Source organism: Mastomys coucha, unplaced genomic scaffold (assembly GCF_008632895.1).
Source record: "Mastomys coucha isolate ucsf_1 unplaced genomic scaffold, UCSF_Mcou_1 pScaffold20, whole genome shotgun sequence".
Lineage (NCBI taxonomy): Eukaryota > Metazoa > Chordata > Mammalia > Rodentia > Muridae > Mastomys > Mastomys coucha.
This window is the reverse complement of record NW_022196903.1, coordinates 85,475,349-85,489,046: the sequence shown is the minus strand read 5'-3', so window position 1 is coordinate 85,489,046 and position 13,698 is coordinate 85,475,349. Positions and strand designations below refer to the sequence as shown.

The following is a 13,698-nucleotide window of genomic DNA, read 5'->3' as shown; positions in this document are numbered from 1 at the left end:
CACTTGCTACTTCACGATTAGCGGGGCACCAGGATAGCTTGTGCTGCCAGGGTGGGGGCTGCGGCTCTCTCCTGCAGTGGGGAGACATCCTTCCCGGCTGCTCCTCCCTTCCCCAGCAGCTCACTCTGAACAAACCTGTGTGCACAGGCCAAACCAGCCTCTTAAAATGGGGCTTCAAGCCAGACAGTGGGGTGTCTACCCAGAATCCCAGCACTAGGGAGGCCTAAGGCAGGAGAGCAGAATGTTTGAGGCCAACTTGGACTTGAGTGAGTTCTAGGCCAGCTTGGGCTATAAATTTACATACCGTCTCAAAAACCAAAATAACAACCCCCACAACTTAGTGACTGCTACAAAAACTGCAACCAGAACATACCTCTAAAGACCCCTGCAAAGTCCAGCTAACTCATGTCTGGGTACTAATATCCATTTAGGGTGACGGGAGTTGGACCACCTGGAGGGTTCGGAGCTGGCACTGCAGCTGCCTGTGTGTCTGGAGCCCACTGTTTCAGCACCAACAACAGAGATGGTTGCTTTGACTCTGGCTTTAATGGTGGGAGAGCTGAGGTCCCAGCCCCATTCCTCTACACTCTAGGGAAGCCGTCTGATGCCCTGGCTCCTTCCGTGTCTCCTCTCCACCCCTCTCCTAGCCAATACAGCCCCCTCCACAGGAGGAAGCCTGGGCCAACTCAAGGGGGAGCCAGGGCCCCAGGACATCCTGGCTCCAGATTCTTTGAGAATAAAAACAGCCCAAAATAAAACGGTGGGGCCTTGGAGCTGGCCCAGGTGCAAAGGTTGAAGTGGATTCTGAGAAAGGGATTTCATGGAAAGAGCAGGGGATTGCCAGGCCTGGAGGCTCCCACATTGTGGGAAGAATTCCTAAGGAGGTTGGGGGGAAGAGAAGGGGCGCCATGAGGAGACAGGCAGTCCCAGAGGCTGGGAGCAGGGCAGAGGTGGCGGCACACCCCAGCAGAGGGTGGCATGGTTGGGCAATGCTGGGCTTCCTTTCCAGAACTTAGCTCCTGCCCTGACTCAGAACAGAGATTCCCACAGCCTTTAACTTGGCACATGAGGCCTCTGTCCCCTCTCTAGCCTAGCGATTGACCCTCTATACCCCACACCAGGACCACATTCTACCTTATACTATATTGGGCACATTCCTCTTAAGTTCATGGCCCACTTTAAATGTCACCACCAAGCCTTCTCCAATATGAATGGCACCGGTCTGTCTTCCCACAGCACACTCCTGCCTTTCATGGGGTTAAGAAAAAAACCTGGGACTCAGAGAGGGTGAGCATCCTGCCTAATGTCACAAAGAAACCAACACTGTCTGTCTTCCACCTCCCATTGCCCACGCCTAGTGCTCACCACGCGGAGCGGTCCCTCCGTCCGGCAGAGGAGGATGACAATGACCAAGGGGATACACAGCATGGAGGAAAGGGCCAGGCCCCAGCCCAGCCCGATTGCCCAATCAGGGTACCGGTAGATTTTGTTGTAGGTCAGGGGTACATACTTGACAAGCGAGAAGATGAAACATCCCTGTGGAGAGATGGGGCCGGTCAGAGGGTCTGTAGGCATTTGAGAGTGGTGTGGACTTTACTTGGGGTAGGGCCTCTCTCTCCTTTATCCTTACTATGGAGATGGAGTGGTATTGTGCCTATGAATCTCTCCAGGGAAAATCTGACCAAGTCACCTGCTCATCCTCCGCTGGCTCCCCAGGTCAGCTCATAGCTGACCCCTCCCTTTTTTATCTACCCCCACCCATCAAGGCTCTTTCCGGCTCTTTTGCATGTGCCCAGGGCCTTAACACAGGCCGCTTCCTCCTGCCCATCCTTTTTCCTTCATCTTTTCACCTGACTTCCACTCCAGTGCGCTGGCCTTACTTACCCAGGCCCCAGCTTTTCCCTCCAGAAGCAATGTGGCTCTGATACCCAGAGTTCGGCTGTTTCCCTCCCTGCAGAGCCGTGGTTCTCAGCCTTCCTGATATTGCTGCAGCCCCTTTAGGACCTCATGCTGTGGTGACCACCCCCCAGCCATGAAAAATTTTTGTTGCTACTTCACAACTGTAATTGTGGTATTGTTATGATTCATCTTGTAAATGTCTGTGCTTTCCAATGGTCTTAGGTGGTCCCAGTGAAGGGGTGGGGGGTGTTAAGAACCACCACTGTAGAGCATCTCTCTTTTAACACCAGATGTGGCTCTAGATGTACACAGCAGGTACACCATAAATGCCAAAGGCATAGATGAGCACTGGGCAGCCAGTGGCCTAAATGCCATTATCTCTTGGCACACTGGTCTGGTCCCAGTGACAGGATGTAGACCCGGCCTTGGTCCTGAAAAGAACAGTAGGTCCTGAAAAGAGCTCTGAACCCTAAGGCCATAAGGAGTCTACCTTTGCCTTTGAGGGACACTCTGGCTCTGGAGGAACTGGCCTTGGTATCCTTCTCCTCAGAAAATGAGGCACCCTCAGGGAGTGCCACGGCAAAACCCATCCAGTACTCACTGCCTAAAATCAGGAGACGGTGGTGCATGGTGGGGACGGGTGGCCCACAGAGCCTACCCTTCTCTTGCTTTCTGCCTAGAAAGCTGTGACTTCCATAAAGTGAGCCCCCACCCCTCCCCCTGAGGGGGGTGACTCTGGTCTGTACCTAGGCTTTCCAGCAGGGGGCCTCATTCTGCCACCAGAGTTGCAGTCTACCTCTGGTCCAGAGGATAGGAAACCGGACATCAATGTGAGAAGAACCCCAGGCACAAGCAGCTGTGAACAAGGACAGCCTGTGCCCAGCTGACTGCCACTCTACCTGGGTTGGGCCTCCAGTGGCTGTCTGCAGTCTCTTGACTTTGCTGGAGAGTATGTGTGCCAAGAGCCGCAATCAGGCTCATCAGATTCTCAACGGTCACCTGCACTGAGGTCTCTCACATCAGGGTCTCCTTGTCACAGAGGTGACAAGGTGAGGTAAAGAAACTTGAGACCCAGACAGAGGAGTGAACTAGCATGTCCGCTTGGTCTGGCCTGGGTGTAGAGGTCACAGGAGAGGGGACCGGTTAATTGCTAAGCACTGGTTTTAAAGCAAAGGACGTCTGGATTCCCCAAGGTGCTGACCAGGAACAGCAGTGTTACAGTGAGGAGTACAAGTGGAACTCCCACACACGATGATCCCTAGGGCGTTGGCCAGGATCTGCTTGTGAAAGCAGAATCTCAGAGAAGGTACCCACACAAACATCAAGGCCAGCTCCAAGGTGGCGGGCAAAGGACAGCAGCTTGGCCTAGCGTCCCTGACACTGCCCTTCCTGCTTCCTCTTCATCACAAACTCCTATTGGTCCTACAAAACCCTACGCAACCAAGGCAACATAGAATAAACCGCCCCCACTGCCCCAGGTAGAGCTGAAGCTAGCTTTATCGGAGCCCACAGAATGCAGGAGACCACAAGGTGAAAATGTCAGGCCGGGGTGAGACTTACAACACAGAGAGCTGGAGTGACGACAGCCCAGCTGTACTTCATCCAGGGCCCAGGCCGATAGCCAATCATGTCCTCAATACCGTCATATAAGTTATCACCGCCTGCAAGAGATAGCAGTGGGTCCCCGGTGACACGGTGGCCAAAGCCAGAATAGCCCCGGGGAGCAATGCAGCAGGGGTCACCCCCTCTAACTACCAGGCCCATATCTCCACACCAAGCATGGCCATGTGACACTCAGTGCAGCTGGGTACCTGCATTTTGCTGAAAGTCTTAGACAGAGCCTACGTCTTAGCGTGGCCAAACCCAGTTCTCTGAGAGATCAAAATGGACCACTTCTGGGCCAAAGACTAGGTCACCCTGGGTTCTGAGGCGACAGTGCTATATTTATAGCAACATGCTCACATCTTGTGCCTTCCGTGGGATTGTCTGTGATATGTTCAAGGAGCATCCTGGAGTGAACATTCCAGACAAGGGAAGCTTTTCCATTATATTCTCTGCCCAAAATGAACAGCTTGAAAAAGGATATGCAAACATGCATACTCACCATATATCCAGGCAATAACAAAACATTCAAAGAATGCAACCCACAAAAGGCATACACCACTAGCTGCATAGTAGTCAAAGAGTTGAAACACATACATGCCACCCTGTGAAGGAAAAAAAGAATACCAAAGATAAAGTTAGTTTGTCATATGGTCTCCGATTCCCCATATATAAAGAGCTATGGCAAATCAATACATCTTTTTTTTAATTCCAAAGAAAAGTTGGCAAAAGCTAGAATGACCAAATACAGGTACTTTTTAAAAGAGAGAAAAAGGAAGAAAAAAAAGGAAAAAAGAAAGACAGAGGGAGAGAAAGAAAGAAAGAAAGAAAGAAAGAAAAAGAAGGAAGGAAAGAGAGGGGAAAGAAGGAAAAAAATATTCAGGACCAAATGTGGTGGTTCATAGGCTTACAACAAATACTCTAGAAGTCTACACAGGTGAATTGTTGTGAATTCAAGGCCAGTTATAACAAATTCAACTTCATGTTTGACAAAATACACAGGATTGGGGGAAAATACAACACGTCTAAGCAACACAAAGGGTCACAGAAGTTTACACACGGGACGTCTTAAAACCAAGTGTGGTCACGTCACCATGGCTGGTGCTTGGTGAGTAGAGAGGCTACCTGATTGTAGAGGTATTTTCTTGATGCTTTATAACTTTTATTTTTATTTCCTGCGAACTGACGTTCTGCCTCATGAGGTGTGTCTGTAGACCGTGTATGCGTTGGACCCCCAGTAGAGAGCTACAGCTTTGAGTAGTCATGTGGGGATTGAACCTAGATCCTCTGGAAGAGCAACTAGTGCTCTTAACCCCAGAGACATCTTGACAGCCTGAAGAGGGTTTGGGAAGTGACGGATAACCTTCTCTTAGAGACCTCAGGCATGTCAGGATCCTGGGGCAGGAAAGCATGCTCTGGAGGATGGCAGGCTCATGCCCTCTTATCTGCCCCCTTTCCAGCCACTGAAACCTCTAGCCTTCAACCCTTCTGTTCCCTTCTGCTCCTGGCTTCCTTTCCTCCTAAAGTGTGGTCCGTGCCCTCTTGGAAGAGCGTCCACTCTCCTCAGCAGATACCCACACAAATGGTAGAGCACTTGCCAAGCAAGGGCTACAATCCTGGTTTGACTACAACTCAAAAAGGGAATAATGGGGGAAGCTGCATGATCGTTTGAGAGCTGGACAGAATAGGGATTGGGGACCAACCTAAAGGAGGTGTGGTAAGGGGAACCCCACCCCACCCCCTCAGGCCTCTCTCCCAGCTTCGGCCTCCTCTGTGGCCTTGAGAAATCCAAAGCCGGAAGGGAAAACCTCACAGCACCCAGAGTGGCAGCCACCTACCTCCGTCACCATCGTCAGCCCCAGCAGGTAGCTGATGCTACACAAGATGGCTATGAAGATTTCCCGACGATAACCCTTCCTTAGGAAGGACGGGTAAAGATCAACCAAGGATGTGATCTGTCCTTCGACTTCAACAAACTGAGGGCAAGAGGGAGAGAGAGAAAGGGGTGAGGGGGCTCAACGCAGGCCTGGAGCTCGTAAGGAGGACTGGGCTACATCTCATGAGACCCACCTGGAAATCCATGTAGCCAGACCCTGGGCTGTACAGGCAGTCACTGTGCTCTGTGGTCCAAGCAACTCAGAAGGTATGGCTGCATTTGGGCCATTCCCACCCCTTATCACTAGACACTCATGAGGAGCAGCTGTTTCTCTAGGAAGCCAGGGTCAGCTCTCTGCCTGGACACACTTGGAGAGAGGGGTGTGGCCTTAACAGCCTCTCTCCTTTGTCAAGGCTGAGGCTACACACATTAAAGCAATGAATGTCTCGCCTGGCCTTTCACAGGGACTGCTCGGCGACAGCACAGTAAGGCCAACCTTTGCACTAACCAGCTGGGAGACTCTGGGCAAAGCCTGGCCTCAGTTTCCCCATCCAGAGCCCTAAAGGTATTTCAGGTCTGACTCACAGGGTAGCTTAAACCCACCAGAAATCCCATGATCTAAGAATCCATTGGTTCCAGACATAAAGAAAATTCTGGAACACACACACAGGCAAATCATGCTCTAGGATGATTATCAGTCTTTCTACATCTTTTCAATCTTGTACCTAATGATTTATCTTGGAAACTGTGCTATGTCCCTACACAAAGATCTATCTTGCCTTTTAACAGCAGCATAAAACTGCACCCTCTGGACACATTACCTTTCTCCTAACCAATGATACTGGCAACAGCATTCTTAGGTATCAGTCTTTAGGCACAAATACACAATTCTGTAACAAGGTCTTGACAGTATTTGGAGGTTTGAGGGCTACTTAAATTAGAGGAGCCTTACCTAGACTGCTCTGAGTCATTGAAAAATTAAAATGCTAGAGGCTGGGCATGTGCTCGCCTAGCAGGCAAAGGCCCTGGGTTTGTTCCACAGCACTGCATAACCAGACACAGCGCTACACACCTGCAGTCCCAGCAATCAGGAGGTAGAGGCAGAAGGCTAGGACATTTTCAGAGTCAGACCTGATTAGATTTGAGGCCAGCCTGGTCTACACGAAATGTCATCTTGAAATAAAAAGACAAAAAGGTTTGGGGGCAGAAGTTCCCCTGGCATTCCTGAGAGAAAGATCCAGCTATGGAGGTCTTTGGGAGATGGTGGGAGTATACAAGAACGGACATAGTCAGAGAGAAGATCCCTTTCATGCGCCCTACGGGACAGAGAGAAAATACCTTTTGTGTGCCCAGAGGTCCAGTACTCTGAGGCCAGAATTCAGGGGCAAGGTGACCAAGAGGTTCTTAAGCAGAGCTCTGAGAGGGGTAGACCTCTGACTGGTGTGCCCAAAAGGGATTTGAACCTGAAGAGCAACTGAGTTGTGGCTAACCGACAGCTCCAGTGCTAAACTACAAAATGAGTTAAGATGAAAGGCTATGAACCAGACCTGAAGCAGTTTCTCTGGCTGCAGAAAGGGTACCAGTGACACTGAGGCAGAGAATGGCAGGGACAGGAGCTAATGTATAAACATCTGGATGCAGCGGTCTGAAGAAAAGCATGTGTCTATCTTGGGCAAAACCCTGGATCCCATGTCCAGAATTACAAGTAAAGGAAACTGTTGATATGGGGCTTGGAGATCAATGCCAAAATGGAGCTGCACATGGGGGAAAAATGGCCACGCAGCATCAGGCATATGGTGGCATCTTGCACAGTGGGACTCTCTCTCTCTGCACCCCATTATGGGGCTGGCTTCTCCAAAGCTCTATTTCTCTAGGTTCTGAGAACCATGACTGGACACCAGCTGTCTCCTATTTCCTTGTCCACTTGTACTTGAGTGATACCATCAGGCCATTTAAATACCAATCCTTAAAAGAGCCCCAATGTATAAAGAAGAGTAAAGAGGAACATCCCAAGGCAAGCTTTCACAGCCTCCCAAGATTCTCCACTCAGCCTACGGCTCAGCTGGGAGTCACATATCCTGCACTGAGCCCAGGTCCCCCCACTCCCAGCCACTTGAGAGCCTGCAAGCACTGTTTGGAGGAGCCCTGGCGGATGTCACGCTTAGCCACTTATTAACTTGTGTTTTTGTTTTCTTCTTCCCCTCTGAGCCTGGAAGATGTTCTAAAAGCCACTAAAAGGCCCTGCATGGGGTCTGTTCCCAGGGCCAAGCTAGCTCTCAGAGCAAGAATCATTAACAGAACCTTGCTTGTTTACAACAGTGTCTGCCCATCGCCAACTCCACAAAGATCTGTTTTTCTGTTTTTGGAGAAGTTTTCGCTGTCTTCTCTGTTTATCTGACTCCCTTGGCTGCCAAGTCTTGCACTGTATTCCTGACCTTGCTAGCTGCCTCCCCTCTCTGGACCCATTCACCTCCACTGGTTCTGAGTTCCCAGGGACCCATGCTGTCAGGGCCGTTGGAGGCCATGCCCTTGGGAAGGGTGATGAGGAGTCTTGGAGTCTCCAGACTTGATCTCACAGCCTACTTCAATTTGATGAACTTTTCCTGAAGTAGTTGGACTCAAAACTCACACCACACAGGAGTCTCTCCTGCCTTTCCAGTCTCTCTAACTAGCCTGAGCCCATGACCACCTGCCCCGCACACACCATAGTCTTCCTCCTGGAGTTCCAAAAATACCCCACAAAAAGAGGGATACCCAAGCCCCCATGAATCTCACAGGCGCCTGCATTCTCTATACCTGGCACTGAGCCTCGTGCTTCACAAACTGTACCCATTAGCCAGGATGAGGAAACTGAGGCTCAGAGTAAAGAGAGATGGATGTGGCCAGTGTCACACATAATGATGTTACCTCTCCTGAGCTAGATGCAGGCTGGCTGTCACCAACACTCCCTGGTAGTGAACTGCCTCTTATGGAACTCTAGCAGGGGTCTGGGGCATGGCTCAGGGTAAAATGCATGCTTGTTACATGTGAAACCTTGGCTTCCACTCAAGAAATAAAATGGAAGTACAGACTGGGCAGATGTTATAGCAATCAGAGGAAGGGGGAACAAGCTGGCCTGAACCAAAAGCACTCTGCCAAATGTGGTTCATCTTTTCTGGACATACTTGGGACTGTGGTGGCCCAGGCAATGATTGACACATACTCTGGCATCTATACCTCTGGGTCCCATTTCTTATTTATAGTTCGACCTTAACCACATCCCCAGTCACTCTCATCTCATTGCTCGGGGTAACAGCCTTGAGCATTAGGGTGGAGGCTCTCCTCCCAATGCTGGGCTGAGGCTTTTTTCAACCCAAGGCTCTGGAGGAACCAGGTAGAAGCCTCTGAAGTGGGAGCTTGAGGGTGAAGGGTCTGAATATGCCTCGGCTTCGAAAAGGATGGTTTCTCACAGTGAGGCTGCCCACATGAGCATCATAGCCCCACATACGCTTACCTGGCTGTCCAGTCCAAGCAAGAGGAGCATAATAAAAAACAGGATGGACCAAAATGTGGGCAGTGGCATCATGGTTACAGCTTTTGGGTAGGCAATGAAGGCCAAGCCAGGACCTGAGGGAGAGAAACGGGGAAGGGGGACACAGGAGAACACACATCAGCACCACGCTAGCGAAACCCTGGGCCTCACAGAACACTCACATCTGAGTAGGGAGAGGGGTCGCCTAAGCCCAAAATGCAGGAGGAGCCAGAGAAAGAGACCAGTGGGGCTCGGGAGGGGCCCCATGTGAGCGTCTGTCTCCTATCCAGCACACGGCCTCCTTTCAAGTGAGTCTAAACCCGTATAGACACGGGATCCTAGGGGCTGGGAGTGGGGCTGAGTCTGGGTTTCAGGCAGCCAGAGATTTGGGGAAAGGAGCGCCCTCCCCTCGCACACCAAAGCGGCACACTGACATTGGCTGGAAGGAAAGTTGTGGTTATCTGATTCATTAAAACCCTCCTTTGCAAAGAACAGTTTCTGTTTGTGAGTTAATGGCTAAAACACTGTTAGAATGGAAAGAAAAAAAAAAAAGAATTTAGATGCCCAGGAGGGCAAATGGCTCTTCAAGGACATGCCTATAGGGCCTCTGTCCCTTACAGGTACCCAAGTTCACACAAGGCAAGGCAAAACCAGTGTAGTCAGGCCTGGCACTGAAGGGAGGTACCTAGGCCCAGGAGACTAGTCACATCTCAGTCCTCAGCCACCACTTCCTCTATATGTTTTGGGGGCATCAGTTTCCCCTAACTGAAATATGAGGGTCAGGTAGCCCCAGGGTCCTTATGTTCAGGTTCTCAGAAGTGGATACCACTGCCCAGCAAAGGGCTCTGGCCAGACTCAGAGGCAAAGGGGACAAGAGCTCTGCCCACTCTGAGTGCCTCTCACAGGGTTATTTGAACACAAACATCTCCTGCTTGCAAACACCCCCTACAAACAGACTCCTGCCTGCCTGGGATTAGCTAGCTGGTGCTAGGCCCACTTGAGGCCTGACAAACTAAAGTAAAATCAACTACTAGAAACAAAACAACCCAATCAAGAAGAAATTGGGGCTAGACTGCTGGAGATGTTTTACACTTTAAAGCAAACATCAAGCAATCATCAGAACAATGAATGGCTTAGGAAGAGAGGGAGGAAAAAAAAGAATCCACAAAAACAAACCAATTCTGAAAAAAAAAAAAAAATTCACTCAGTAAAGCATCAACAACCCCTTACTAAGAGGTCTGCTCAGCCTGAGAAATGAGAAACCCTACTGAAACAATGACATGGGCAGCCACTGAGTAGTTGCTAGAAGGCGATACTAGAAGATTCTGTGAGGGGGGAGGGGTGTGCGGCTGCTGACCAAGCTGGAAGCTGATTGGAATGCACAAGATTGAGAGGAGGGGGCTCAGAACACACACCTCCCACCAGAGATGTCATGAAACACACTTGGACTCAAGTTAGAGCCAAAAGCATATGGCTCCCCCTAAAGTTCAAAGCTCTAGACCTGCCTTGCCCACCCCAAGAATGAGCAATCGGGACTAGCCAACTACAAGACAGATGTAAAATGTGGTGTACCCCCAAACTCCGCGCCAGGCACTGTGAACAGAATCAAATTCACTTTTTTTCTGTCTTTCACTTTAGGTTTTTTTGAAAACCAGCCTCAGGAGAGGGGCCAAGCACCCTTCTCCAAACCACAGTGAACTTGGGAGGATAGAAGCCGAGAATACTTAGGCCACTGTGATGCCCCTTCAGCATGTCACGCCATGTCCTGCCGGGCTTCCCTTGGCTATGCCATACCCTCGTTCAAATGCACTTTTCTTTGTAATGGTGTTTGCCAAAAAAACTTTAGAGTCACTGTTCCTCTTGTTGTGCCAGCTGCTCATACATCACTGTGGGGAAGGAGCATGGACGAGGTCTTTGAAGTGGACGAAAGAAAAAAAAAAACCCACTGACTACATGCATGGCATGAAAATACCCAGTGTGCACAGAGATCTCTTTGGTGGACCCTGTCTTTCTCCCATAATGAGTTTTCTCTGTGTTTTTGGTGGAACCCAGTTACAGGCTTGGAATTACTTTGCATGTGTACGTGGGGGCAGCGTCCTTGGCAGAGGGGCTGGAAGAGGTGCTGGGCCCCTTGCTAAACAACTTCCAACACGTGAGGCTGTGATGGAAGTCCTGTGCCCTCGGGCCCTTCCCTGCCTTTTGAGCTTCTGAGGATGTGCAAATAGTTCTTCTGAGTGTCCAATTGTGACACAGCGAAATAGATATGTATGCACAGTGGTAGTGTTCACACTGGAGGAGGGTCTGCGTTATGGCCCAGCAGCAGACAGAGGATGAACAGTCCCTGAGGTCCCTGAGGTTAGACGATCCAGTGAAATGGCCACATTGGATGGCTCTCCAGACAATGTAGTGGGTGGAGACTCAGCATGCAGATACTCATCTATGAGCCTAGCCTGCCCCAACCCAAATAAACAAGGCTCTTGATCTCATCTGAGACATGAATACCTAGATAGTCTAGACACATAGTGTCAGGGGACCCTCTGACCTTCTAATACCAAAGCTCACGAGCAGAGAACTGGGACATGACCTTAAATTTCAAACATAAGGAGATCAAGGGAAGAGACCAGCAGGGACTTAGGATGCCCGCCCTGGTCTGCAAAAACACCTAGAATAATGAAGGACAATCTGCCCTATCTCACCCCACCCCTGTGGCCTGAAGGAACACACCCGGCCCAGGGCCCTTGGCAGCCTCTAGAAGCCCCAGAGGGGCTGTGAGTAATGAGGTTAGATAACACCACCACCTTCCAAGAGAATGAGATGGGGAGGTGGCCCCTGGGGATATCCACCCCAGAACTCCATCCACTACAGGGCTACTCAGCCCAGACCCCTAAAATACTGTTATGAGGAGTCAAGTCAATGTTCCAGAACCTTCCTTGCTGGAGTTCTGGATCCCATGTTGCTAAGGAAGAACACCCCACTCTGTGCAGAGCCCATGACCCTAAGATTGACCATCCATTCTGTGAATGTTGGCATCTTGAGTAGCAACATGGGACCAACAGGCCCCCAACTTGCCAAAGGCAATGGTGGACTCATATCCTACTCCCAGATCGGCTCTGTCATGGCCTCTGAGTGATGTTACTCCCCTGCCCTCTCGCTCCTGGTGACTGTGGTGGAGGCTGGGAGGGGTGAGGTTTGGTAAACATACATAGGAAGGGACTAAAGAGTGGATGGGCTTGGCATTGGAGCTCGCCAGGAGCCAAATGCAAACCACAGAGACCAAGGCTGAGATGTCAGCAGCGCTGGTGATGGTGTGCTAGCTGTCGCTGACCTGGGCCTTAATTAGAAAAGCAACTTCCATGGCTAAAGCCAGCGGTTGCTGGGGAAGTGTTGGGGGCTGGAAGAACACAACTAAAACAGCCACCAAGTCCCATCTCAACCGCCCTTGCTCCTCCCACCTTCAGTGGGACAGAATGCACTGAGGACCTTTAAATGTAGCCTTTGTACTCAGGTATGGGAGCACATCTTGGGGGGGAGAGGGGATGTCTATTGTAAAAGCCAGGCTCCCTCCATCCCCCTGGGGTCTGGCTCCATGCCTGCAGTACTCATCTTACACACTAGGTGGCAGTGCCCACCACCACTGCCACCGACACCACCGTACCTGACTCAGCCACATCAGCAATGTCCACCCCTTGCTCTTGTGCCATGAAGCCCAGGATGGAAAAAATTGCGAAGCCAGACACAAAACTGGTACCACTGTTCAGGCATCCCAGCAGCATACAGTCCCTAAGTTACACACACGTCAGGGGGTAAGTTAATCACAACACAAGGAAGCCAGGCTCCCTACTTCTCTTTTTTTTTTTCTTTAATCATCATTTCTAACGTCCATCGGGCCCGCCAGCGCGACACTTGCCTGTACGAGTTATACTTGTACTTGTTATAGCTTCCCAGTGAGGTCATGGCCCCCAGGCAGATAGCGTAGGAAAAGAATATCTGAGTTCCAGCGTCGATCCACACCTGAAGAGGGGAGGAGCGTTAGGGTGGTTGCCTGGGGTGAGCAGAGGGGTCTAGCAACGTGAGGACTTTTGACCAGCCATGACAATGTCTACACGGATCCAGTATTGATGAGTTGCAAGGAACCCCAGGAGGCAGATCTAGAACCCCAGAGGGCAGATCTAGAACCCCAAAGGGCAGATCTAGAACCCTGGAGGAAGACCCTCATCTACCTGCATCAGTTAAGGCCTCTAATGCTAGAGTGACCAGTACCACTCCTGAAACCTTGCTTTTCATACCTGTAGAATGGGCCCCCTAGCCTACCCTGCCCCTCTGAACAACTTTCCACACTCAGTAAAGAATGGTCTTTTCTCTGAATCTATTCCTAAGTTGGTCCGCATCAAGCACACCAAGGCTGCTCTGACAGCTTTAACATAAGACATTCTTTGCTTCTCCAGGCACTATGGCTTGTAGCTCTGGGAGACGGCAAGCCTACCTTCCCAGCACCCAGCTCAGGCTGGCCACCAACCCTGCTCTGCCCCAATTTTCAGGTGCTTCCCAGGGGCTTGGAAGCCTGGGACAAAGGTCTCAAAGGACACACAAAAGCCTCCAAGGGGCTCACCAACTCTGACACTCCTCAGCCATGTGCTGAGATGGGGGGACTTACAATATGACCTGCTTAACCTTCAGAGCACCATTGATCCTATCTGAGAATGGCATTCTAAACATTTAGTCTCTGGTCCTGACGTGGCTGGAACAGGAGTCCTTCCTTGCCTTAGCAAGGAGCGCTTGCCTGAGGCAGGCTCTGTAGCTCAGAAGGACT

At 50.6% G+C, this 13,698-nt stretch overlaps 1 protein-coding gene across 5 annotated transcripts in view; it reads right to left on the bottom strand.

The window, feature by feature from the left end:
- Slc6a6 (solute carrier family 6 member 6) overlaps nt 1–13,698 on the bottom strand; it is a 76,142-nt gene that overhangs the window by 5,248 nt on the left and 57,196 nt on the right. For all 5 annotated transcript variants that reach the window (XM_031382589.1, XM_031382591.1, XM_031382587.1 and 2 more), the window contains 7 exons: nt 12,796–12,899; nt 12,544–12,668; nt 8,871–8,983; nt 5,340–5,477; nt 4,004–4,106; nt 3,460–3,560; nt 1,366–1,536 (listed from right to left, as the gene is read on the bottom strand). In XM_031382589.1, the coding sequence (XP_031238449.1) occupies nt 1,366–1,536; nt 3,460–3,560; nt 4,004–4,106; nt 5,340–5,477; nt 8,871–8,983; nt 12,544–12,668; nt 12,796–12,899 (855 nt within the window). The remainder of the gene's footprint in view (nt 1–1,365; nt 1,537–3,459; nt 3,561–4,003; nt 4,107–5,339; nt 5,478–8,870; nt 8,984–12,543; nt 12,669–12,795; nt 12,900–13,698) is intronic.